Source organism: Gavia stellata, chromosome Z, assembly GCF_030936135.1.
Source record: "Gavia stellata isolate bGavSte3 chromosome Z, bGavSte3.hap2, whole genome shotgun sequence".
NCBI lineage: Eukaryota > Metazoa > Chordata > Aves > Gaviiformes > Gaviidae > Gavia > Gavia stellata.
Genome location: NC_082637.1, coordinates 48664196 through 48685976, shown reverse-complemented (window position 1 = coordinate 48685976; position 21781 = coordinate 48664196). Strand labels below are relative to the sequence as shown.

The 21781-nt window shown below is 36.7% G+C and overlaps 1 protein-coding gene across 1 annotated transcript in view; it reads left to right on the top strand.

The window, feature by feature from the left end:
• CNTNAP4 (contactin associated protein family member 4) overlaps nt 1-21781 on the top strand; it is a gene marked incomplete at its 5' end in the record, with an annotated part of 190638 nt that overhangs the window by 58749 nt on the left and 110108 nt on the right. The window contains 1 exon segment of the mRNA XM_059833251.1: nt 8459-8486. Within this exon segment, the coding sequence (XP_059689234.1) occupies nt 8459-8486 (28 nt within the window).

Here is a 21781-nt window from a genome sequence, read left to right as displayed (position 1 = left end):
TATTATTTTATTTTGATATCTACAAAAAAAATCAGATTACTTTGGGAGAGGAAGTATTTAAAGTATTATTCTGTGTAGTTTGTATTAAGGAGTTTTAAGTTATTTTTTGTATGGAGGAATTTAGGGAGAAAAATTTCATCTGCCTGCACGGGCTAAATACAACTAAATATTGAATTCCTCATGAATATAACTGAAGAAAAAGATAAAGATGGCGAATATGGAACTTTTAATTTCAGTTTTCACAAGCTGCTATATTTTATTGTTTGCTAAGGTAGTGAAATAATGACTTTGTTTAGGTCAGGAATCTAATAGCTTTCAGAAACAATTTACAATGAAAAAATCCCTGAAACACCTCATAGGTCACTTGTTCAGTTTAGCTTTATAGTCTTCTAAATTTTCTGCTAGATGAAAGTATTTAGCTGTGAATAAATACATGTTACACATATTTTGAAAAGGCTAAATTGTTTTTAATCTATATGTAAATGCACTTTAAATGTATTGTGGTGGTTATTCTCCTTTATTATGTTACCGATGCAACAGATAACATACTCAATGCTATAATAACGAAACGCACAAATTATTGCTAGAGAAAATAGGCATTCATTACATTTAAAATGTAACATGGCAATGAAAATCATAGCACTGTTATTAAAAGAAAGAAATTTGCAAAGGAATGTTTTCCTCTTAATGACAGCAAACAGGTTGAATACCTTGATCAGATATGATAAGTTGCTTACACTGTATAAAACCAGCGCACTCAAATATTGAGCAAATGTCTCAAAAAATCCTCAAAAAGAGGATTTTTACACTGTGTAAGACAAGACTTTTACTGTTGTACAAGTAAATTGGCCATGGTAGATATAATCAAACTATGTTTCCTTGAATTTCTTTATAAAACTAGAGTTTAAGTTGGTTTAAAAATACAGAACATACAAATGAGAAATAACAGCACATGAACATAGCTCAATAATTTTTTTTGTTCACAGTTTTCAACAGAAATATTTTCACTTTTTCTTTTAGAGATAGTTCAAAATATTTGTTCTTGATCTGTTTTTTACTGAAATGTTTTTTTCTACTCATGGCTTTTTTGGACATATTTATATTACCTGACAAATCCCTCTGTCAGTCTGTATCTCAAAGAGTAAATGTGATGCTGGTAACCAAGACCACCTCAATTCTGTGTTGAGTCTCTTCAAATCATTAAGGCACTTGTAGGGATTGCATGCTGGCCCTGAGGTCAAAATAAAAGGTCATAAAGAGTCACTTACTTAAGCAACATGCTTGAGTGAAGGGGTTTGTTCACAGGATACGAGTGGACAGGAAGATATGGGGCTGTTATGACCATTAATACAACTTTGAGGACTTCCGCTTTTTTTTTTTTCTTTTTCATTATGTGTTATGTCAGCAGTTTTTCCTGTTGCAGGTGCAATTTGTTCCCTCAGGAAGATGAAAAATACAGTTCTTATTACAACTTTTTTTCCCCTCAAAATTCAGTCAGTAGTTGGAAGATGTCATTGTCTGCCATTTACATGCCCAGATCATGTATAGCTAGCAACTTTTAAGATGCTTGGCCAGGCCAAGTGGATGCTTAAGACTGAAATCCTGTTATGTAATTACAGAAAATGTAAAGACATAAACTGATAAGAGGAATACAGCAATGTTCATGTTTTTAAAGTCAAAAAAGTAAAAAGTTCATTTTCTGGACTATTCCTCACCTTGGCTTTTTCAAGGAGTAAATTTTCTCTCTCTCTCCCTCTTCTTCTCCTTCTCCTTCTCCCTCTTTCTGCCTCCCTCCCTTTCTCCCTCTCTCTCTCTCATTCTCATGGTGGTTTTGAAAAAACTGACAATGCAGACTGAAGTATCTGTGTCCTCAGGAAGCTGATGAAAATTTTTTACCCTTCTTTAATTTATATATTTGTGAATTTTGTACCTTTTGACAGTGTTGGAAGGGTAATATCGAAATATGAGGCTACATGCATTTCCTTCCATGAACATTAACGTATTCAAATACTTCTGGTCTTAAATATAAAGGTAATTATGAATCTGGGTACATTTTGCTAGAATTTTCTTTTTCTACTTTGCTTTCTTCTATACAGACAATAGTAATACTTTGGAGTTGGTGAAAATACACTACAAAAAAAGAAGCTGTGACACACCAGCTACAAGAATTATCATCTAACATTGTGCTTGTGAACAATTGCATAAATATCCCATTTAACGCCAATACTTGCCTTTGTAGTTTATTGTCCATTTACATTTAGGAAGATCATCTGAATAATGGCAGAGTTACAGTCCTAGCCTTAGGAAAAAGACCAAAGTGTTTTTGAACTGAACAGGGAATTACTTAGAGAAGGAACTCACTGGAAAACAGAAACTGGAAACAGAGTGTGGTTGGGACTGCAAATATCCTACAGGAAAGATAGTACAGCACATCTGTTAAGAAGGTATTTATTATGGATAGGCTTCATTGTGAAACAGTTTTCTTTTTCAATTTTATTTCTGTTCTTTACCTCAAACAGGCATAAAAGTTGGGTATTGAAAATGCTATTCAGAGCCAGACTGTGTGGCCTTTCATGTTTTTTTGGGTGTCAGGGGAGGCTGGTTTACTGCCATTGAGTTGAAAATAATTGAATCCAGTGCTGTGTGAATCTGTGTCATGGTAGTTAGCCCCATGTATTCAATTAGATGGAAATGATTTCTTCTTTCATGCCACTGACTGATTAAGAACTGCCTCTCATAGCAATATGGAAAAGAACCTCACATGTGAGAAAAGAAGTACATATTTCAACACCATTTTGTGTCATTATAAATAAGTAGTTTTGACTGGAAATGAATGTATTTAAAAATTAGACATGTTTCAAATTCTCAACAAAATAAATAGAGCTCTATGATTCTGAGAGGTAAGATGTTATCAAGGAAGTGTAACTATCAACAAACAATAAACAGTGAATCAAGAGCTGTTCTGAAACTGATTGGCATGATATTATGTAAATTTAAATACCTTGGTAGAAGTTGAGTTTATTTGTAGGACATCTTTCTGCTCATAATGTTGTAAGAAATCCCATAACATTTCCAGTTTGTTCCTGTCATCTACTGGATATATAACAAGGACATTAGAGTCTGTACCATGAGCATTAAGGAATCATTAATAATGCTAGTAAAAAAAAAAAGAAATTTACATATACTAAAAAATTTTTAGTTTTTACTTTAAGTCAAGCCACTGAGAACGCTGGAGCTAAACGTAAAAATATATGTTTTGCCAGACTTGTCTGAGGACACATACATTGATAACTGTTCCTTGCTTTAGAGAAGAAATTACAGTCTCTCACCTAGACCTGTTGTGCTGGAGAAGGTGCAGTCCTTGCCTTGGACAGACTGCTCACTTCCAGGTCCTGTCATTGCTTGTATGGATTCATTAGCAAAGTTTGAAAAACATTGTTTGACATGAACAAAAATTTTTGTTGTTCTAACATCAGCAAGTTATAGCAGTGGATATCTTCAGAATATTATATTCTTCTCCAATAATAAAATTTTGTGATGGAATATAATTGCTCTAACTTGTTGATTCTGAAAATGTTACATTCTGTAACATCTTCTTTTTCTAATAAAGTATAACCCCTCTGGAGACAATTCCATATTTAATGAAAAGTGGAATTATCACTGCTAGGCTTTCATCTTTTATTTTTTTGAACTTTTCTTTCTTTCTGCTCACTATAAGTAATTGATGTCACCATAGACAGAAATTGTATTAGTGGAGTTAGGATATAGGATTATAGAGCTGTCTTATCAACTTTGGTGAAAGTCCTGTCAACATTTTGTTAGTTACTACATTTGCTTGTTTAATCATGAAAAGGTAGTTTTATTCATAGATGAACATATAGAACATATACTGCATTGTTTTTTCTGCCAAAAATATTTTCAGTAATGGTAAGAGTGAAACAAAGCATGCTAACTTAGAGTTAGAATTTTAGCTACTTAAAATTGCGTATTAGACACTTAAACTAAAAATTGATTGATATGTGTCAATGCAACAAAAATAAAATAGAGAAATAGTGCAACATAGTTAAATGGAGACAAAATGAATACGATTTTACGATGTTAGATACCTGTACTGAATGTCCATTGTAATAAAGCTGTGGTAGATGCTCAGAACAAAACTAATATATTAAAGTACATGTCTATAAATGAATAAAAATTACACTGAATCCTTCTAGAATAAATTGGTGATCCAGGTTATTGTAGATAAAGCAAAGGTACAGACAAGATTAAACTTACGTAAACTAGTCAGTAAAAACATGCATTGATGATGTAAGGAAAGAAGAAAGGTCAGCAGTGGTACTGGGTATGTGCTGTACATATATCTATGGTCATTCTTAAAGTTTCCATACTTGAGCTGGCTCCTGTAGAACCAGCCTGGGTGACCCAGCACTGACAGCACCGTTCACTTGCAGTTACAGAATCACAGAATCACAGAATCACAGAATCACTAAGATTTGAAAAGTCCTGTAAGATCAAGTCCAACCATCAACCAACAAACACCACCATGCCCATTAAACCATGTCCCACAATGCCTCATCCACATGTTCCTTGAACACCTCCAGGGATGGTGACTCCACCACTTCCCTGGGCAGTTTATTCCAGTGTCTCACCACACTCTCAGTAAAGAAATTTTTCCTAATATCCAGTCTGAACCTCCCCTGGCACAACTTGAGGCCATTTCCTCTTGTTCTGTCACTCGTCACTTGGGAAAAGAGACCAACACCCACCTCTCTGCAACCCCCTTTCAGGTAGTTGTAGAGAGTGATGAGGTCTCCCCTCAGCCTCCTCTTCTCCAGACTGAACAACCCCAGCTCCCTCAGCCACTCCTCAAAAGACTTGTGCTCCAGACCCCTCACCAGCTTCGTTGCCCTTCTCTGGACATGCTCCAGCACCTCAATGTCCTTCTTGTAGTGAGGGGCCCAAAACTGAACACAGTATTCGAGGTGCAGCCTCACCAGCGCCAAGTACAGGGGCACGATCACCTCCCTACTCCTGCTGGCCACACTATTTCTGATACAGGCCAGGATGCCGTTGGCCTTCTTGGCCACCTGGGCACACTGCTGCCTCATATTCAGCCAGCTGTTGACCAACACCCCCAGATCCTTTTTGGCGGGACAGCTTTCCAGCCACTCGTCCCCAAGCCTGTAGCATTGCATGGTGCTGTTGTGGCCAAAGTGCAGGACCTGGCACTTGGCCTTGTTGAACCTCATACAATTGGCCTCAGCCCATCGATCCAGCCTGTCCAGATCCCTCTGCAGAGCCTTCCTACCCTCGAGCAGATCAACACTCCCACCCAACTTGGTGTCATCTGCAAACTTGCTGAGGAAGCACTCAATCCCCTCATCCAGATCATCAATAAAGATATTAAACAAGACCGGTCCCAAAACTGAGCCCTGGGGGACACCACTTGTGACTGGCTGCCAACTGGATTTTCCTCCATTCACCACAACTCTCTGGGCTCGGCCATCCAGCCAGTTTTTAACCCAGCGAAGAGTGCGCCTGTCTGAGCCAAAAGCCGCCAGCTTCTCCAGGAGAATACTGTGGGAGACAGTGTCGAAGGCTTTACTAAAGTCCAGACAGCCTTTCCCTCATCCACTAGGAGGGTCACCTGGTCATAGAAGGAGATCAGGTTGGTCAAGCAGGACCTGCCTTTCATGAACCCGTGCTGGCTGGGCCTGATCCCTTGGTTGTCCTGCATGTGCTCTGTGAGCACCCTCAGGATGAACCTCTCCATAATCTTCCCTGGCACCGAGGTCAGGCTGACAGGCCTGTAGTTTCCCGGATCCTCCTTCCGGCCCTTCTTGTAGATGGGCATCACATTGGCAAGCCTCCAGTCATCTGGGACCTCCCCTGCTAAATTCGGTAATCCAAAAATGCACCATCAAGACGTACGTATCAAATAGATAATATAAGTATGGAATAACTTACAATTCAGCTAGTGGGAAATTCCAGTGAGTCGTAGAATGCATGTAGGAAAATTACATTTATTTACATTATCTGATTTAATCCAAGTGAAATCATTAACAAAAAATCCTTCAAAACAACAGATTCTGGTCTACATTTTATTGCTTAATTAAGTGAGGGTCAGGCTCAAATTTGTTTTCTAAACACGTTTTTGACTATACAGCAAATAATAAAAGAAGCTGCTAGAGCTTACAATGAAGGCAGATAAACCAGAGGTACTGTCTTTGGTTCCGGCAATTCCTGACCACCAATCAGTTCTCTCTATCAACAATTTTGGATTTACTCTTGAGCAAAGCAGAGGTATCAGTCATGCCCAAGCTAATTCTTAGCCTCTTTAGATAAGATCACTTGAGCAATCAACTTCAAAACTGAAAAACCCAAAACATTCTTTCAACCTCTCCCAGTATCCAACCTAATACCAGTTATCTCATACTTGTTTTCTGAGCTGTTTTGAAACACGAACATAGCTTATTGCTACATTCAACCATGGACATCAGTGTCAGTTTGATAGAAAAAATTATTGCTGTCAAACTTAGAACCATACTCTTCTTCCACAGCCTTTCGTCCTAGTTTTAGTGGAACTACGTTTGTTAGTTTCATGGTGATCATTCTCACACCCTGATTTCTCATTTGCATTTCCAGTGGAACTATATGTGAGAGATAGTAACAGATTTATGTATTAAGAAAAGTAAAAATTAATGGATACATTGGAAATTGATTTAGGCTATTCCTTGTTTATTACATTCTTCTGTAACCTGTCTTTCTATTCTTTAAATCCACTGATCTTGTTAGATTCCAGTCAGTTTCATAGACCAATGAATTAAAGTAACTTATTATCAGAATCTACTTGTTCCTGACTATGCCATCTGAATTAAATCACCTGGAACTTCTTGTAGTCATGGAATTCCTTCATCAAATTTGCACTAGGGGAACTGACTGAAAGAATACAGCTTTGTGAAGCTGCCTCCTGTAAGCATAATATTCTACCATTGAAACCAATAAAAACACTTTCATCAGCATTCTCAAGGCCAAGACGTCATGCCAAACCTTCCTTTGTGCAGTCCTAGCTCAAAGTATGCAAAGTACTTGCCCAGCCTTGTATAAATTGCCATCATTATGAAAAACTTAGTGATATGATATCTCTTCACTTCACATACAAACTCACAAAACACAAATGAAATAACCATCTTTCCTTCCTCCCCTTCACCTGTCATTACACATATTTAAAACTCCAGGCTGGCAACGGAGATATGGCATGAAATGATTGATGATAGATTTGCTGAAATGGCCAAATGGACAATGGTCATACCCTGAGCAGAACTCCAAAACTTTCAGAAATTAGTCAGACGGAATTTTAATGAAAGTAGAAATTGTGAGTGGACTCAAAAAATGCTGTTTATATGATGAAAGAATGCACTTCTAGTGTCATTAACTGGGGTAAAATTAGAAGGGTCACAGGTGCTTTATGGCTTAGGGTATAAATTGGTTTCTCAGCTGGGAAAGTAATACCTTAGTCTAGAATACCAGAGAGCCTTAAGTCACCTCTGAGACACCTGTAAGCTTATCTTTAGAACACATTCAATAGATGGCTAGTCTCTTCTGTTAATGATAATCCCTTTGTCCTGATCACAGCTATAGAAGAAATCATGGTTGGAGGTATAGAAAAAAGAGAGTAAGAGAGGTGGAAGCTGTATTTAGTCATATGAAACAGTCTTCTTAAAAAAACCCCACATCATTGTTTTTGTGGCTGTATTTTTCAGACTGCAGAGCTTGTTTATCAGTGCTGTGGGACATAATTTAGCTCTGGCTAATCTCTTTTGTTTCCTAAAGGTAGCTTGAATAGTTTACATTTAGAAGTCCTTTGTAAAGGATATAGTCACCATCACAGAAACATGGTGGGACAACTCACATGACTGGAGTGCTTCAATGGATGGCCATAAACTCTTCAGGAGGGATAGGCAAGGAGGGAGAGGAGGTGGGGTGGCTCTGTATGTCAAGGAGTGTTTTGATTGTATAGAGCTCAGTGATCGTGATGACAAGGTTGAATGCTTATGGGTAAGGATGAGGGGGAAGGCTAAGAAGGCGGATATCCTGCTGGGTATCTGTTACAGACCACCCAACCAGGACGAAGAGATGAACGAAGCATTCTACAAGTGACTGGCAGAAGTCTCACAGTCCCAAGTCCTCATTCTTGTGGGGGACCTCAACTTACCGGACGTCTGCTGGAAATATAACACAGCCAAGAGGAAACAGTCCCGGAGGTTCCTGGAGTGTGTGGCAGATAACTTCCTGACGCAGCTGGTAAGGGAGCCTCCCAGGGGAGGTGCCCTGCTTGACTGCTGTTTACAAACAGAGAGGGTCTGGTGGGAGAAGTGAAGGTCAGAGGCCCTCTTGGGCTTAGCGACCATGAAATGATTGAATTCTCAATTCTTGGTGAAGTAAGGAAGGGGATCAGCAAAACCACTACAATGGACTTCCCGAGGGCAGACTTCGGCCTGTTCAGGACCCTGGTCGAGAGGGTCCCTTGGGAGATGGTCCTGAAGGGCAAAGGGGTCCATGAAGGCTGGACCTTCTTCAAGAAGGAAATCTTAAAGATGCAGGAGCAGGCAGTCCCCATGTGCCATAAGAAGAGCAGGTGGGGAAGATGACTGGCCTGGCTGAGCAAGGAGCTTCTGTTGAGACTCAGAAAAAAAGGAGAATTTATCACCTTTGGAAGAAGGGGCAGGCAACTGAAGAAGCGTACAAGGACCTCGTTAGGTCATGCAGAGAGGAAATTAAATAGGCAAAAGCCCAGCTAGAGCTAAATCTGTCGACGGCTGTAAGGGATAACAAGAAATGTTTCTATAAATACATTAACAACAAGAAGAGAGCCAAGGAGAATCTCCATCCTTTACTGGATGTGGGAGGGAACATTGTCACCAAGGATGAGAAAAAGGCTGTGAGGTACTTACTGCCTTCTTTGCCTCAGTCTTTAATAGCCAGACCAGGTATCCTCAGGATAATCAGCTCCCTGAGCTGGAAGACACAGATGGAGAGCAAAATAAACTCCCCGTGATCCATGAGGAAGCAGTTAACGACCTGCTGCACCACCTGGACCCTCACAAGTCTATGGGGCCTGATGGCATCCACCCAAGAGTACTGAGGGAGCTGGCAAAGGAGCTTGCCAAGCCACTCTCCATCATTTATCAACAGTCCAGGTTAACAGGGGAGGTCCCAGACGACTGGAGGCTTGCCAATGTGGCGCCCATCTACAAGAAGGGCTGGAAGGAGGATCCGGGGAGCTACAGGCCTGTCAGCCTGACCTCGGTGCCAGGGAAGATTATGGAGAGGTTCATCTTGAGGGCGCTCACGGAGCACGTGCAGGACAACCAAGGGATCAGGCCCAGCCAGCATGGGTTCTTGAAAGGCAGGTCCTTCTTGACCAACCTGATCTCCTTCTATGACCAGGTGACCCTCCTAGTGGATGAGGGAAAGGCTGTTGACATTGTCTGCCTGGACTTTAGTAAAGCCTTCGACACTGTCTCCCACAGTATTCTCCTGGAGAAGCTGGCGGCTTTTGGCTCAGACAGGCGCACTCTTCGCTAGGTAAAAAACTGGCTGGATGGCTGAGCCCAGAGAGTCGTGGTGAATGGAGCAAAATCCAGTTGGCGGCGGGTCACAAGCAGAGTAACAAGCCCCCCAGGGCTCAGTTTTGGGACCGGTCTTGTTTAATATCTTTATCGATGATCTGGATGAGGGGATTGAGTGCTTCCTCAGCAAGTTCGCAGACGACACCAAGTTGGGTGGGAGTGTTAATCTGCTCGAGGGTAGGAAGGCTCTGCAGAGGGATCTGGACAGGCTGGATCGATGGGCTGAGGCCAATTGTATGAGGTTCAACAAGGCCAAGTGCCAGGTCCTGCACTTTGGCCACAACAGCACCATGCAATGCTACAGGCTTGGGGACGAGTGGCTGGAAAGCTGTCCCGCCAAAAAGGATCTGGGGGTGTTGGTCAACAGCTGGCTGAATATGAGGCAGCAGTGTGCCCAGGTGGCCAAGAAGGCCAACGGCATCCTGGCCTGTATCAGAAATAGTGTGGCCAGCAGGAGTAGGGAGGTGATCGTGCCCCTGTACTTGGCGCTGGTGAGGCTGCACCTCGAATACTGTGTTCAGTTTTGGGCCCCTCACTACAAGAAGGACATAGAGGTGCGGTGCTGGAGCATGTCCAGAGAAGGGTGATGAAGCTGGTGAGGGGTCTGGAGCACAAGTCTTATGAGGAGTGGCTGAGGGAGCTGGGGTTGTTCAGTCTGGAGAAGAGGAGGCTGAGGGGAGACCTTATCTCTCTCTACAACTACCTGAAAGGGGGTTGCAGAAAGGTGGGTGTTGGCCTCTTTTCCCAAGTGACGAGTGACAGAACAAGAGGAAATGGCCTCAAGTTGCACCAGGGGAGGTTTACGTTTCTTTACTGAGAGAGTGGTGAGACACTGGAATAAACTGCCCAGGGAATTGGTGGAGTCACCATCCCTGGAGGTGTTCAAGGAACATGTGGATGAGGCATTGTGGGACATGGTCTAGTGGGCATGGTGGTGTTTGTTGGTTGATGGTTGGACTTGATCTTACAGGACTTTTCCAATCTTAGTGATTCTGTGATTCTCTGATTCTGATTCTTTGTACAGAGTGGACTTATTTACAGGGCCTATTTTGTAAAGGATTTATCAGGATATCTTTTTTTCCCCTGAAGTCTTTTGAAATTTTGGGTTTGTTATTGCAAAACTTGCTTTGGGCTTTAATTTGACATAAAGTGTCTCAGATGAATTGTGATTTACCTTTAAAAATGTGAGCCTTTTTTTTAGTTCCTGCACTAATGGTCTGTTGACATTATTCTATATCAGTATATAGAGCACTATATCAACACATATTCTGTTACTATATCTCAGCATATATAGTATTTATAAACATCACAAGACTCAATGCAATTACAAATGGTAATTTTGTGGATGTATTTTCATGTGGTGGGAACACTTATTGTTCGTCATTTCACTGCCTTTATAATGCCCTTACCTTGAAATTAGGATGTGGTAGTCATTTTGTTGGTGTCAAAATCCTTTTTAAGGAGATGAAAATTAATATAGTGCATCAGTTAAGTTATAACGTAAACGATCAGAGTAGTGGGATTTCATCAGTGAGTTGGAAAGGGAAAAAAACAAAGAATTATTTTTTGCTATGTTATCTTTGGTAAAAATAAAATTGAAATTTGAAAGACATTTTCACCCATCTATTATTTTCCCTTGATTTCCAAGGGGAACAGAGACAAAAGAGAAAAAAACCCCACCCTATTTGTTTTAGTAGGCATTCTCTGGTTGCATGTTTCGTGGGAACTGTAGGTCAAGCACATTTACTCAAGTCAGAGAAAACTCCATGGATTTCACTAGCATCTTCTTCAGTAGATTTAGCCTGTTAGTCCTATACAGTCTAAAACATAAAATATGATATATAAATATTATATAATATATAGAATAAAATAAGTATGAGTGATTCCAAAAATCACATTTTGGAAACAATTAAACAAAGGCTAAGTTTTTATTAGAACCCAGATTATATTTGTGTGTGTGTGTACAATGTCTTCTATATGTTAAATACATAAACAAGTTCCAGAAAAAAAAGATTGAATGAAGTGTATGCCATGTTTGGGGCAGGCTGAGAATTTGATTTACTGCCAGGCTATTAATTTGTTCTTTTACTTGCATTAAAGACCACCAAGAAATAATATTATCAATTTCTCTGAAGAGCTCAAAACCTGTTTGCTATGAAAATATTTCTCCATAAGAGTAGTGCTGACACTAGAATGCATTTCGGTCTGGAGAAAAACATTGAATCTATTGATGTCAAATACATTTAAACTCAGTAAATTTTAACAAAAATATATTTTAGATTCACTTGAATATGTGAAATATTTGGAAAAAATCCAGTTTAAAAAAATATTCATGTTTTATATATGACATAATATCAAATCAACAAAGTGCTATAAACTTTACGTGGAGAGGAACTTTTTCCCATATAAACATTCCACTAAAAAAAAAAAAATTAACCTTTTCAGGCTTACCAGTAGAAAGATATTTTGTAACTCTTAAATAATAAAGAAAACTCTGTGGTCCTTAAAACAGCTATAACATTTTTCCAGCTATTACATTTCTTTGAAATGAACAGTTTTCATGCCTAGAAATATTTTCAGCATTTCAGCATTTAAATTCAGTTCCTATGAAATATTTGCATTTAATGGTATTGTTTCTTTTTTAGCATGCTTGCATGTGCCATCAGCAATGATTCTATTACCAGATATATACAGTTCTAAACATTTCTGGAATCTTAAAAGATATTCAAGTATTTTCTCTGAGCTACTTAAAAACTATCAGTTTCAACATTTTGTCAGTGGTGACTTTGGATCAGTAGGTATGCGTTTCCATTCTTTCTTTGCTATTCATACATTAAAAAAAGAAAAGTCAGAGCAGTGTTGTTGGAGCAGGACAGATAGGACTGCAGCAGCTAGCACCTAATTCTCTTTTGCTTGCCACTCCAATGGGCTCAGCTGCTTGCCTGTTGGATATCATGGATTTCTGGGAAAGTCATTCATGCACAGAAATTGCTGTCATGCTGGGAACAAGCTAGAGGCCTTCTGAATTACCTGCATCCATTTTTTCATTTCTGTGAACAATATCACAAAGTAAAAAACAGTGGACACTGAGGCTGGTCTGTTGAAATGAAACTAGGGGTTTATTGTGGGTATTACCATAGTTTCTACATCATTTAAGTTTATTATAGTTTGACATAATCATGGTCAGCCCTGATCAGCCCCAGTATGACCTCTGATTCTCAGATGAATGTGTACATCTTTTAGGGTCACTTCTTGAATTCTCCTATCTATTATCTTGTTTAAACAGATTCAGTTAATGAACATTCATGTGTGTATAATGTTATGCTGTAATTTCATTAAAAGCAACTGTTTCTATTTCATGTAGCAGTATTTTACATTGACAGTAAAATTAAAAGACTTTGTCTTGTCCCATTAAGAAAGAGCGAAAAATAGAAGTCTTCCATTAGAAAATATTTCCATCCCAGTTACATTCACGTACTTGAAGATATAATCCTCCTTTTCTGAACACTTTCTACAAATCAGTCCACTGCCTCCTTAGCAGATTTAATGCCTCGTAACGTAGAATTCAGGAGGGGGAGGGAAGAAATTACCATTATATTACTGTTATGCTCTTGGAAGGTGATGTAAATTATTTGACTTAATTCCAGATAATAAATTATCAGGAGACCCAAATTGCTGCATAAATACACCATCTTATGGAGTGCTATTTAAAAAGGAACTGCAGTAAAACTCTTTTTAATAAAACCATTTTAATTCTCATAAGACATTAATGGAAAGAAAAAGGTGTTATAGATGAGAAGAGCATAAGGACAGTTTTGCTATAAACAACATTCTGCTGTTCAAGAGCTTTATGAGTCAAATTTCTTTTGATTAGGTTAGAATTTAAGCTGTATTTATTACTTTTTTATAACAGTACTAGATAATTAATACTGTGGGGTGTCATATATTTCTACTTCTGCTGTCTTATAAACCAAGATCAATTTTACCAAATCCTGAAACTCACTTAGGAGAAAAAAGATTAAAAATTTAGTATCCGTGGGATGACAAAGGTATTTAGTTCAGGCAGTCTCATATGAGGGAAACGGAAATTAAACTTGAGCTGATCACAGTACGGCCAAAGTTCCTTCCACAGGATCATAATATTGAAGACGTTCGTGATATTAGCTAAAGAGATCTTTTTCTTGATATTCACTAAAAGATGTTTCTCTTGAGAATACACTTAATAATATGCATCTTGTGTATACTGACATGAAAAAAATATACAAATATTGTAAACCAAAATGAGCAAAAACTGAATCCAAAACTGTAATGGAAGTGGTTCTTAGGATGCAACTTCCGTAAACAATTGTAAGGTGTCAGTGAGGAGGCTGTGATAGTCTTCCCAAGATGGTAATTATGCTGAATAGAGAAGGGAGTTTCTTTCAATTAGATAGTGAAGCAGAACATATTCTTTTAACCTGAAAAATCTGCTTGTGTTGGATGAAAAAATAGCAAAGTTCTCCTCTGAGTTGATTAACTTATTTTAGTGACGTTCAGATTAAAAAAAAAAACCAAAGAAGATATTTATTTCAAGGTTTCTACAGGTTATCTTAATTTTATTTAAAAAATGGCAGGGAATTATTCTAAGTAAGTGAGATACTTTTTTTGTAAAATTTGTAGGTTCTAACTAACTTAACTTCACTAACCTAAAAGGAAAAAAAATAGTGATTATACTGTTAATATGTTTTTTTTTTTTAAATTAATACATTAATATATTTAAGAAGGGGTTTCTTACCTGTATATTTCATACTTACATAAAGCAAAGAAAATTAATCTGGAAAAAATAAGTATGACATTACTCCCATCGTACATAAGTTGGATGAAAAAAGAAATAGAAATCTACAGCAGATGATCTGTGTCCTACTCTAGATTTTTAAGTTCACCTTTTTCTTTGAAGTTTGATAACTTTAGCAGTCTCGTCACCAATATCTTATAAGTGGTCTAAGACCATATGATTGTAATATACTGTGTATTCAGGAAAAGGAACAACTAATTTTTTACTAACTTTGTTGCAGCAGGGCACAAACTAAGTAGAGAATCTACTTTCATTCTGGCAGAGCTCATAATTCCTAACCTAGAAGAATCATTTCCATCAGAGGACATTGTATTGCAATTTCCAATCTGAGATGAAAGCTGGTGAGAATCAAAACGCAAGGAAAATGCCAAACTCTTTTAACGGTGTACAGAATGCTGGACCTTTCCACTAGGAACTGAAATAAGATCAACAAAATCTTTCACATAGGTCTTTAGATAGTGATATTCGGTCACTGCTGAGTTGGAATGAATTTAAACTGGTCACCTATAAATGAAAAGCTGCTTTTCCCATTTCTTGCTCTCTTGAGTATCTCAGTTCATACACAGGTTTAACATCTCTATCGTGGGTCAGGTGTACCGAAGAGTGATGATTCCAACGTATGGATTAATTGGGCTCCTGACAGATACAATTGCAATGAGGGCAATGACTTAAATGCTATGGAAATAATTGTAAAACTGTAAAAGGCACTTTTATTGAGTTATAGTTCATTTTTGTTGATTTACTTGAGTACTTGTTCAAGATATTCCTCAGAGATGTGCTAGAAACTGAGAGAGTTCTACAATAAAAGTGATATACTGTGAAACAACAGCTATTCTTCAGCTGCAGTCAAGATAGAAACTGTTCTGTACTGTATTTTATTTTGTGTTTTGTCTTTGTGGCCTGCCTTTGATTTTGTTTGCACCTTATATCATAAGACCAGTTTGTCCCTAAAATTCTACTGGGAAACCTCTGATACCTCTTGTTTATTTTCTCAGATCATATGCTGCTGTATACTGTGTACCTAGGCAAAAGTACTTATAATTTGGGGGGTTTTTTTTTGTAAAACAGAGATTTTATTTGCCGTGTGAGCTATAAATAAGGTTCCATTAGAAAACTCATGCCTATGCTAAGGTTACATCTGCCAAACTTGAGTTATTTTGTCTAAAATTTTCTATGCCAGATAACCGTCTCACTCTGAGGCTGGGAATGGAGGAAGATTTTCAAATAAATTTACCTGTTCATTTCTGATGAAAAAAATAGATTAAATATGTAACTTTGCTACTTAAAAGTGTGCTTTTCATTTTTTTGGAGAACTTACGGTATCCCCATTCTCTGGTGCACAAATTCTAGAAGCAGATATGGCTTTCTTCTGTCCCTGTCTAGGGTTTGTCCCACCTAATTAGAAATACTTTACTAGACACTGTAAGTTAGGTTCCTAATTTTTGTAGGCTTTTTTGTGATGGTCAAAAGAGCAGCTCATCCTTCCCAAAAGATAGCTTGTTTTCTACATGTACATAGTTATGTCTATGTTGAAGCCATTGTATCTAGTACCCAAAATATAATTAACTGTTCCAGCATTCTGGACTCATATCCAGACACAAAATTATTTCCAAGAAGTGTTGCCAGAATTAAGAAGTATTGTCAGAATTATTCTTCTTGGACACAAAACTGCACAGAACAAAACAAGCCACATATCTGAACTGCTGTTTCAGGATTTGCAGGGTTCAGCATCAGAATAGATGTCACACACTTGTAAAACCTTATCTGATAATCATGAATAATAACTTATTTTTTCACTGACAAATAGTGAAATTTTTCTAGAATTGCCGTATTAAGGTGTTTGTAAGCACTTCAGTTTAGTTCCTTTTGCAGTGACACAACCATTCTGAGAGAACTGATTCATCAAGGACAGTGTACATCCAGTAGAAAAGAAAAGGATTGTCCCTGATTCAACAGGCACTGAAATCAAGTTTCTAGTCTGTATATAATCTTATGTCTTTAATGCAAAATGTCACCCACCATTCCCTCACTAGCCTAATTTTTATCTACGTGCTTGGATTTATTGTACTTTTGCTTTATTGAGCAGAGTTAGCACTGCAGTCCTTTAGAACCAATGTTAGTTGGGAATAGCCACAAAAGTGTTCTGGAATATGACAAACATATCTTAGAAGAAGTACAGAGAATTAAGTCTTTTAATTAAACAGTCAGTAGGAATAGTTTCCTTAATTTAAAATTTGTTTATTTATTTAAATAAAGGTAGAATAACACCAATGTTTTATTTAGGATTTTTTGTATTTGACATTGTTGCAAATTAACTTCACATATTAAGAGGCTTTAACATTTCAAGAGTATTTCCTCAGTATTAAGAGTACAGTGGTGTTCATATATCTTACATTTACTCTTAATTATTCATTGTTGACCAGTTGTTCCTCATTCTTCACTGTAGGTCTGTACTGAGATCCTAACTTAAGTTACTGCTCTTGAGACAGATATTTTACCTCTTTGATCTTGATAACAGCAAGTTTTACTTCATAGGAGGAAATAAATCAGAATTCCATCATTTTTGGTAGGAATGCTGAGAATTGTGCTTTCTACCCAGAACCTGACACTATGCTCAAAAATATTTTGAAATAATGGTGTGATGCATGCTCATCCTACAGGGCATTTAATACAGTATAATTAAAACAATTACATATAAGGCACTAGTGCTGCATTGTGTGCAGACTAAAGGTTTTGTAAGTTCAGTTGTGCTTGTGTTTATGGTTTAGGTTGCTTTAATCCACTTTGTGGAATGTAGTTCTCATTAAAATTTTGGATATCAAAGTTATCAGACAATCTAGCTACAGGAGGTGCACTAGTATTTTCACTGTTGTGATTTATTGATCACTTCGGACCATAGCATTGTAAACACATGGACTCACAAATACTTTTGCTTTTACAGAAAAAAATAAGCAGTTTTGTCATAAGAAAAAAAAAAATCTACAAGTATGTAGACATTTAAAAGACACCCTAATATTAAAAGTTTACAGTCCCTTCCTCATCAACATTGGATCTATTTTTTCACTAGATTCCTGAAATTCTTATTGTGTAAAAGATAAATTATGACTTCTTTTTAAATAAATGACATTTTTCATTAGACTTGCCTTTCCTGATAATTTTTTCATAGATCTACTACTCTACCCGAATTTCATTACATAACACATTCATTTCTGACTGAAATTCATTATAATAGCTTACACTATTGCTTCTGCCCATACATTCCAGTCCTTCAGAAAGACTTTTTTTTTTAACTTCAGTCATTCAGTCTTTTTCCTTGGTGAAGGTTGTTGACCAGTAGAACAATTCTGAGACATTCTAGAACTGTAGCTGCCATTGTCTGAAAACCATTAGATCCATAATGAAATAAATAAATGTTGGAAATGGAACAGTTAACACTAAGTCAGTGCTTAAGAGTATGATTTAGAGTTGTGTCTTTAATAAAAGAAATATTGTCATGTAAATTTTCATGTTTTTGTAAAGACTAGATTTTAATATTAGAACTTGTTATTAAAGATTTTGATTACTAATGACTGTAATTTTTCTTTATTTCATAGGTTGAAAATAGCTTAAAATTTCTCTTATACTATCCTACTTCTACCATTCCTGTTATATCATCATGTTTACAGTTCTTTCTCTTCTTATGTGCCTCTTCTCCATAAATATCCTCCTCCAGACTCTCCCCAAAAAATGCCATGAATAATGGAAATCCAGCAATACAATTCAGGGATTAATACTCTTTGGATTACCTGTACAATCTCTTTATATTTCATTATATCAAAATACTTTGACATAATGCCGCCCCAAAATTTTCCCAAAGGAACCCAGTAAGCTCATCATTTCATTTTGCTCAGATAGTATTTTATCTGAACTTACCCCCAGAGACCTTCCTCAGATTTGCAGCAGCACCTGGTGAAAAAACAGTATTTATTCCCCTGATTCTCCACTGATGGATTTCTCCCTGAGCTAGGGAAATGAAAATTTTGCACCAAGTTATGCAATAAGTAAATTAACCATATGTCAAGTTTATGGAAGTAAAATTCTAGAAATTTGCCTCTAAGATATTTCTGAGTATGGTGAGGTTTGGTATTCCTTAGTAGCTTGCTTGAGTCTGTATTTTACTTGAATCAGGCCAATGGGAAAAACTAAATGAACCAAAACAAAACAAACAAATCCAACTAACAAAAACAACAACAGCAACAAAACAAAAAAAAACCAGTCTTCCATTTGACGGTAGTGAATTTGCTCTACCTATTATTTAATGGGAGGTTGGATGTGATTTAACTGCCCTTTTTTGGGTCTAGAATTTGGCAAAAGGGTGGAAGATAAACTTTTCTCTTACTCAGAAATTGGATATTTGGAAAATAAATATCATTGAACAACATTAATTTTAATATCAATACCCTTTCTTAGTTTATTATCATGACTAAAGGGATTTTCAGGGATTCTGAAAAAATAAAATTATACTTCAAACATTTACTTTGGAGAAAAAAATACTGCCAGAGTTACCTGCAATTCTTAAACAGGTTGTTGACAAAATTAAGTTAGAAGAATGCTTGAAATAATTTTGTTGCAGTTATTTTTCATTGTCTTAATAAATGAATCTCAGTAGTTAAAACAGAATGAATAGATTGCTGAGAAAACTGAGTGATTTAATTTTTTTTTTAACAAGTCTTTCAAAAAGTTATGACATGAAATTATGAGATAGCAAAGCTCTTGAACAAGGTGGTGATGACTGTCAAAAGCAATCACTGAAAGTGCTCTAAGTAACATAACATTATAGATATATACACATTCATCTACATTATACTACATATGATACAATATTTTATATAATGTGCAACTATATTACAATTTCTTGTTATGTTATAATTATATTACATTATACATATATATGACACTAATCTTCTAAAAGCTTATGTTAGACGAAAAAATACTAAAAATGATGATGATAAGATCTTGAAAAGCATTATCAGGATCTAGATATAAAGTTTCCATTCATGTTTTTCAGCTTGATTAAGTTACCAGTTCATTTACATAATTTAAAAAGGTTGCCTGGCATTGTTAGTATGTTCTGCTGATTTGTGAGCTCTCAGTTCAGAAGGGTAAACCCAAACAATTAAGCAAAATGCATAACAGTGTTGAATGTTACCTATTGTGTTCTATGTATCTTTAGCTTAGACACTACAGATTTACAGAAATTGAAAAAGGAGGGTAATGATTCTTGTTTTGCTGTTGATGCTTAAAAAATTGACTGCATAGTAATGACAAAGATATGCATTATCCTCAATTATTTTTCTTCCCTCAAGAAGGTGATAATTTTCAGCTCTTCCTTGTTGACTTGGTATTAAGCAGTGCATCAGTTCACCAGTCAGATGAATTCAGTCAAAAAAAGATGTAATTTAAGAATTTAGTCCAGTTGCATATCACTGTGATGCATTGTGATTTGATTAATGGCAAAATTCTTCTGTGATTTGATGAAGTCTTAGGCACTTCAGCTAGTAGCAGACTGTAGGCGAAGGTCTGTATGTTTACGTATAAGATTTATTAACTTTTGGATATGCCCAAGTAGTGAAAACAAACAGCTCTTCTTTCATTAACAATGGTTCTACTGTCATCTTTTTCACACTGTTTTGTGGATACCTGAAGTAATGCCAAATTTGTCTCCATTCTCCAAAGAGGCAAAACACTTTGGATGCAGTGAAGCTGGTAGAAGTTTACAAGATAGTTACTCTGTTGTAAATTATGTGAGCTGGTTATGTCATTTGTATTTTGTGAGCATGCAGTGACACAATGTGATTTCAAAACCTAAGCACCTGAACTGTGGATGTTGAGGTGGTAAAACAAACTCAAAATTCAGACAAAAATTGGTGAGTAGTTAATATATTTTATGTATTTTTAGTTATCATTACCTAAGTATCTATTTTAAATACTAAAATTGGAAAGATAATACAATTTATTAATGTTATATATTATTTATATGTTAGGACATATTAATTAAATATATTTAAATTATGTCTTTTTTTCTTCCCTGTTTGTAAATGGCACTTGGGAATAGAAAGTCATAAATTCTAAATAACATTGGATTAATAACTCATTTTTATTTCCAGGAGGCTGACGAACAAAATGGGATCCTCAGAGTACTGTCCAGGCTGTTCCGCTTGTAACAGATAAATAGTCAGCATGATAACATCTTTTTTTAAAAAAACTCACTTGCATATGTTTATTCAGATCTATACTTCATCTGTCTTCAAACAGATTTTCTGTAATACAAAGTGAAATTACTCTGTTAACCTCTAATCTACTTCATATGGTATGTGGAGCATTATTGTGAAAGGTACTGCCTCATATAAGTCACTTCATCAAGAGATGATATAGTTCGCATCTTCGAAGCGTCAAACCCTTAATAAGTTGACATAAACTGAAAAAGCGCCTAATTATGCACTCTGTCTCTTTTTTTTTCTAACCTGCTGTACAAGGAAGAAAAGAGATCTTTCCTGGAAATCTGTGACGGTTAATATGACAGACATTAAGCAGGCATAGCAAAATAGGTATCTTTGAAAAGTAATTCTGAATCTCTGCCATAGTTGCTTAGCAAAAAATTATAAGCATATTTCAAGATATTCCCTTGAGATACTCAAAGCATCCAGGTAGAAATGACTTAGCTCATTCAGACTGCTTTAACAGTCCTCAACACATACTTAAAATTCCAACTAAGGTACTGGGAAAGCGCTGAGTAACCTTGTCTGACCTAATAGCTGACCTTGTTTTAAGCAAGAAGTTGGACTGAATGACCTTTCCAACCCGAATTACCCTATGATTCAATGAAATGGTATTCTTTTGATTGATTCCTGAAGTTTACTTTGCCAGTTCACCTTCTCTTCTTTCTCTTTTCCATCTCTCTATGCTCCTACTATTTTGCAAAAAGCAAAAGGAAAAATATTGCCATGATGTGGGAAAAAACAAAAACATGCTAATGTTTCATTGAGTTTCAGTGGAAGCAGGATGATTGTAATGTTGCACAAACTGTTGAGCTCTCATAAAATTCCTCTTCCTTGTCTACATTCCGAATGTTGAACTGTTACAGGTTCATCTTCAAATGCCATATAAATCAATAGAGACTGTATTTTTCTTTACATTACACCCATATTTGAAAAGATTCCAGCAATGAAAATTATTACACTCTATAGGTATTCTTATATGTTCACCATTTTCTGTCTCTCACTCAGACATATAAACTTCAGCTCAAAATACTCACTTTGAAAAGTGTATGTGTCAT